The following is a 5,619-nucleotide window of genomic DNA, read 5'->3' as shown; positions in this document are numbered from 1 at the left end:
AAAGAGAAACTTTTGTAAACATTTTTAGTCTTTAGCATGTCAGAAATATTTATATAACCAATATACAGTTATTCAAGAAGGAAAGCTACATGGCAATATCGTCTGAGGATGATTGTCTTAGAGAATGCTTTTTTCTACACATTTTGTTGGTAAAACTGGATGAAACCACATACATTCATTGTTCAGTTGATTCTAATCAAGAAAGAAGTAAATACAGATGAAAAACAAGCACAGTTTAGACATATGGAAGACTTATTTATATAAGCAAGACATTAAATAAGTTCATATTTGGTTTTGCATGGTTTACTGCATATCAAAGCGCTGACACACTACTGGTTTTTTTGTGATTTGCTGCCACCTAGTGGATAATAAGTTACTGCAGTTGCAAAAGGGAAGGGAAGAATTTTAAATCTGAACATACGCCAACGCCGTGCTTTAAAGCATCTCAAAGCTTCTCATTTATTGCAGCACCCACACACACAAATCATAGTCACTCAGTTTTACTACAGTCTACATTAAACATTTGATTACACAAATAAACCTACTGATTTCTCAAAGTTCTTCCTTCAAGACTTCTCTTTCACAAGTTAGCAGTGTAAACTTGTCCACCATGGAGGTGAGCTGAACAGCACCAGAGAAGCGTTTCAGTCATTGATCGATTGATTCTGTAGCAATAAACTTGGCTTTATCGCTACAGATAAAGTTTTAAAGTTCTGTAACTTTAAAATATTTTAAGACAAATTAAAAAAAAAATAAGTATCCCTTTAAGCTGCTTTGTGCAGGATGCAGACAGTTTTCATAGTTTGGGAATTAAATTTCTGAACCCTTTTGAGAACTCCAAAACACCTTTTAATTTTATTGTCTGAAAATGTACATTTCAGAAGTGGTTTCCTTATATATAAAAAGCTCTGTGGGTGTTTCACGTCTCTACTGTCCCCACAGGGTCACTGCATGTCCTCTTCCTTTTCCCACCGTTTTCATCGTCATGACACCCGACCATCCGGCCCTCGTCGCCCGTTTGGAGTGCGGACATTGGCTCCTCTGGGAAGCTCTGTCCAGGTCCCAACACCTGTCTGACAGTCATGTTCACTCTGGAGCTTTGAATGTACCTGGAACACACATCCCAATCCTCCTGAGACACCGGCTCCAGGACGCTGCCCGTCTGCAGGCCCGAGGCACAGCTGAGCTCTTCTAAAAGCGCCGCACGCTGCGGCGGAGCCGGAAGAATCCGCGGGACGGCATGATACAGCAGCCGGCTCGGTCCTGACATCAACATCACGTCTCCGCTGTGCATGAACATAGCAGTGGGGGGGTCTCGTCTGTGGGGGCCGCCCAGCAGGAAGATGGACGACTGTCCGAAACTGCGGGGAACAAAACCACATTACTGAGGACATTCCCACAATCCTGCAGAACCTTTGAAGCAGTTTAGGTTTCTTCCTCTCACCTGAGCGACAGCAAAGGACGAGAGTGATCCAGCTCTGACTCGTCCACATGGATTCCCAGAGAGGAATCTGATCGGTAGTAGTTCAGGATGGCTGCCTCCGAGTTGAATCCCGGGAAGCCACAGGCAGCTGTTATCCGTTCGGAGAGCATGTGCAGATCAGCCGGGAATGGCGTGTAACTTTTGGCAGAGTAAGTCTAGGAACACATAAACAGTGGGAATACGTTAAGCTCCTGGAAATTTAAGGGAATTTTATTTTAATGTATGATTTCTGAGATTTCCTGCCGAATCTTCTGAAGTACCTGGAAGTGGAGGCAATTTGGACAACCTTAAATATGGAAATGCAAATAGATAATATTACACTATTAAAGCTTAAGCAATCAGAAAAAAAAAGTTGATCAAACACTGACAGTATTTTATTTATGTACAATTTTACTGATAAAAATGTGTCTTTGTCATGTGCAGCTAGATTGCAAGCTCACCTTAGTGTCCCAATTGTAATGGTATCCCAGGGTTACCCAGCGCAGCCTCTCTAGTAGAGCTTTTGGTTGTCTCTTTACAGAAGCGGGAGTCCTGTGGAGAGGATTTATATACTCAGGTCAGTGCATGCTGCCTGCTTAGGGATGAGTTACTTTAGAGCAACTTTTTAGAGTGAACTCTAAAAAAATCTGGAAATTACTTTATCAGACTTTCCATCCATCCAAAATGGGATTCTTCAAACATGGGCCTTCTCTTTCACTATAGCACCATCTGCTGGTGGGAAAAATCAATTCAAAAATATTTTACTTATCCCAGTGGGGATAATTGTTGTGACTCATCTAAGTATCTTCAAAGAGTTGTTGAATGATCTTTAGTACTAGTAGGTGTTTCAGCAAATCTAGAGACCTCTGACTGAAAATGATAGACCCATAGCTGTCATACAACAGTAACAGCTCAATTTCCAGGCAGCAGAAGCGATATTTCACTGTAACATGTCCTGAACGACACCATCAGTTGTTGTCAAGCACTGCTAATCCACCTGATTTGCTTTTGCTGCGCCTCTTTAAATCTGTCTGGTCGCATTGTCAGAAAACTGACAGAGACACGTTGGAGTCAGGAATGGGATCCGAGCCCATTCTGATCCCTCTCCTGCTTGGGTCCTGTTCTGCATCCATGAAACCTCCATTTCAACTCCTGTGGGATTTGGAGTCGATGCTCAGGTGTTATCTGAGATTTTGAAACGCTAATCAGCTGCTCCCAGTTGTACAAACAATACCTTGTAACCACAGTTACACATCATCTGTCTGAAAGTAAGGGATGAATGTCCAAACATGCAACATCTCAAGCAAAATCACTTATGAATAAAAGTCTACAAAAAAACACAAATAAAAATCAGAACTAACATAACAAGCTCACACAATCAGCAGCAAAATTCTAGCACCCAATACTTAACAATATTTAGTGAAATAATGACACTACTGTCTGAGCTTTTCCCACCTCAGAGCTTGCACACTCCTGGCCCAGATGTCCTGCGTGTCAGAGGGTGACATGTGCATGTCCAGGTTGCACACGTTCGGTTTCTGAGGGTATGTCTTCAAACATTGCCTAACCCAGAAATACTGGGAGCCCCGCAGGAAAGGATTGGAGATGAAAATAAAGCCTACAACAGACACAGAGGACTATTAAAGTTAGTTGACCTTGTGCATTGGCTTGATGCAGAGCTTCTGGTCCACTGTAAGGCAGGAGTCCAGAAGAAACTCCTCCTTCAGAGCCACAGTGTTTTCATGTACCTGGGTATCCCTGCAGTCCGAAAGCTCTCCAGTCTCTGATGGGCTGCAAACCGACACAAGCAGCCTCTTCATCACTCACAGCAGCTGGATCCAGTTTTACTGGAACAATCTGCCCGTTTTAACACAAACACATCAAGAAATATCAAAATTACTGCCACTGTTCTCTCGGCACTCAATCCTTCGAACTCGATTTTTCTGTTTTAAGGTATTCCAACTTAGCAGCATCACTTTGGAACAGTTTTTTTTTTAACCTGTAATACCATCAGAATTCAGGTTTTGTCAGTGCACGCAAACATATTTGCAGATAGATCCTGCAAGAGACCTTTCCTCCTGATGCTGCTCCGCTGCTGAAGTCCGTCACTTCCCTTAAGTCTGGAGGCGGATCCCTTCTTTTATAAAACTTAAACATTTTCCTGAAAACATCCTCTCCGCTTTCTGCCACCATGGAGGCTGCCATCTTGGCCATGACGTAACTGACGCAGGTTGGATTACGTGCCTGTCTACGTCAGGGGTCATAGTAGCAGGAGAAGGAGACAAGATGGCAGCCTCGGCTAAGAAAGTGCTGGAGGTGTTTGTGACTAAAATCCCCTGGACTGTAGCTGGCAGTGAGTCTTCTTCATGTTCTCAATTTTTTGCCGACTTATAGCATTTTTATGAAAATTGTAAATGAAGAAGAAAAAAAAAAGTCTTTCTGGTTGCTTTTAATTGCCCGTGATGTAACACGTGAGGACAGATCGGCCAACTCAGCCTGTGGTTGACTGGCTTTAATGTGCCGGACTTTGCAATAACATGTTTTTATTTATGTTCCTCTTTAGCTACTATGTTCATACTAGTACTTCAGGCTACTTGTATCAATTTCCACGTCCGAAAACAAATTATACACATATATAAAACAAAGTGAGCACTTGTCAATCTAGAAAGAAAGCCAAGTGCAGAACTTGACATCCAACCCTAACACAGCAGCCAACCAAGAGGAAAAGAGGGAAACGTCAGTCTATCGCTCGAAGATTGATCCTAAAACGAAGATTGACGATTAATCCAATGAGGAGGAGGAAGTCAGGAGAAATGTTGTCTGATTTAAACACGCCAGAGCTCTCCACTCTCTGGTTAAGTCTCACATTTCTACACACCGTTTATCTTTGATTAGCGGTCAAGACATTGTGTCACATCACTCAAACTCTATAACTCGGTCTGACTGCAGGTAGTTTACTCGCAACTCCAGCCCCATGCTTTATAAATAAGAGCTGCCAACTTTAATGGCATTGGCTATATAATAGAAATCCCAATAAGTGGCCCCTCGTCCTTTAAACACATTATCTTTTAACATTTATTTTTCTTTTGTAAAATCACGAGAGGAAACGTCTGTCTTCAAACTGAACACTACGTAATAATTAAAATAATAAAAAAATAATAATAGTTTGAAAAAATTAGTTTAGATTTGACCAGTCCATGAATTTTAAAAACCCATTTAGATTTGGGCTGATTTTAAGATCCTACCCAAGTCAGGCTTGAAAGACTTCAGACAGTATTACTGTTTAAGATGAACTTGAATTCTGGTAAACTTCAGGATATTAAAGGATGAGTCCTGAATTCTCAACCCATTCGTTTATATTTCAGAGGAGATGAAGGAGTATTTTGGACAGTTTGGTGCAGTGAAGAGGTGCACCCTTCCATTTGTAAGTTTTTACTCCTTTGCAGTACAGTTAAAAACAGGATGTTAAACTTTGTGCGTTTTGAGACGACAAAGATAGAAACATTCTGTTTTTTGTAAAAATGAGACCTGTTTTTGTGGTATTATTTGACTGTGATCTTTGTCTTTGATCAGGACAAAGACACCGGCTTCCATAAAGGGTTCTGCTGGGTTTTATTCTCCACAGAGGAGGGACTAAACAACGCGCTGCAGAAGGACCCCCATATTCTGGAAGGAGCAAAGGTAAACTATTAGACAGGATTTACAGCCGATATGAACGGTTTCAGCCTCGGTATGGAAAAGAAAAAGTCCAGCCCACTTTATTTAACCAATGCTATTCTTTGGTTCCAGCTTTTTGTTCAGAGGAACAGACGTCCCTTTGAAGGACAGAAGTTCAACAAAGATGGAGACTTTGTCTGAAGCTTGGTGGTTCTGCTGAGCAGATGAGACCAAAAATGTTGTTTTCTTTATTGGAATGCTTCATTCCTCCTGCTTTACATCTGAATAAACCATTCAGACAGAAGCACGGTCAATGTGTCTGCATGAAATCCAACGACAGGAAAGAGGAAAGATTTCATTATTCAGACTCACTTGAACTGAGCCTAAATGTTACTGTCAGTTTATTCACTAATAAATTCTGTATTTATTGTGAGAAAGATTGCTCTCCATCACATACTGTCAGTTGTTTATAATCAATAAAAATGTTTATTGCTATTTTA

The 5,619-nt window shown here is 41.2% G+C and overlaps 2 protein-coding genes across 2 annotated transcripts; one reads left to right on the top strand and one right to left on the bottom strand.

Annotated features, from left to right (window-relative positions):
- Positions 1–434: 434 nt before the first annotated feature.
- Positions 435–3,706, bottom strand: alkbh1 (alkB homolog 1, histone H2A dioxygenase). Its single transcript, XM_008400148.3, has 6 exons — positions 3,533–3,706; positions 3,211–3,319; positions 2,918–3,080; positions 1,924–2,014; positions 1,445–1,638; positions 435–1,361 (listed from the first exon to the last, which is right to left on the bottom strand). Exons 1-6 carry the CDS (start codon positions 3,674–3,676, stop codon positions 920–922), a joined length of 1,143 nt encoding a protein of 380 aa, XP_008398370.1. The 5' UTR covers positions 3,677–3,706; the 3' UTR covers positions 435–919.
- slirp (SRA stem-loop interacting RNA binding protein) lies at positions 3,660–5,619 on the top strand. The gene is made up of 4 exons (XM_008400147.2): positions 3,660–3,815; positions 4,828–4,886; positions 5,036–5,143; positions 5,252–5,619. The coding sequence occupies exons 1-4, from the start codon at positions 3,749–3,751 to the stop codon at positions 5,318–5,320; spliced, it is 303 nt and encodes a 100-aa protein (XP_008398369.1). The 5' UTR covers positions 3,660–3,748; the 3' UTR covers positions 5,321–5,619.

Source organism: Poecilia reticulata, chromosome 22, assembly GCF_904066995.2.
Source record: "Poecilia reticulata chromosome 22, P_reticulata-male-v2, whole genome shotgun sequence".
Taxonomy (NCBI): Eukaryota; Metazoa; Chordata; class Actinopteri; order Cyprinodontiformes; family Poeciliidae; genus Poecilia; species Poecilia reticulata.
Note: the sequence above shows the minus strand (reverse complement) of the source record. Positions and strands in the feature narration are given on the sequence as shown.

Coding starts and splice junctions, on each gene's coding strand:
- alkbh1 (XM_008400148.3), bottom strand. CDS start 3,676: ATGGCCAAGATGGCAGCCTCCATGGTGGCAGAAAGCGGAGAGGATGTT. Junction 3,320..3,532: donor GAGCAGCATCAGGAGGAAAG/GTCTCTTGCAGG, acceptor TAAAACGGGCAG/ATTGTTCCAGTAAAACTGGA. Junction 3,081..3,210: donor CGGACTGCAGGGATACCCAG/GTACATGAAAAC, acceptor TGTCTGTTGTAG/GCTTTATTTTCATCTCCAAT.
- slirp (XM_008400147.2), top strand. CDS start 3,749: ATGGCAGCCTCGGCTAAGAAAGTGCTGGAGGTGTTTGTGACTAAAATC. Junction 3,816..4,827: donor CCCCTGGACTGTAGCTGGCA/GTGAGTCTTCTT, acceptor TTTATATTTCAG/AGGAGATGAAGGAGTATTTT. Junction 5,144..5,251: donor ATATTCTGGAAGGAGCAAAG/GTAAACTATTAG, acceptor CTTTGGTTCCAG/CTTTTTGTTCAGAGGAACAG.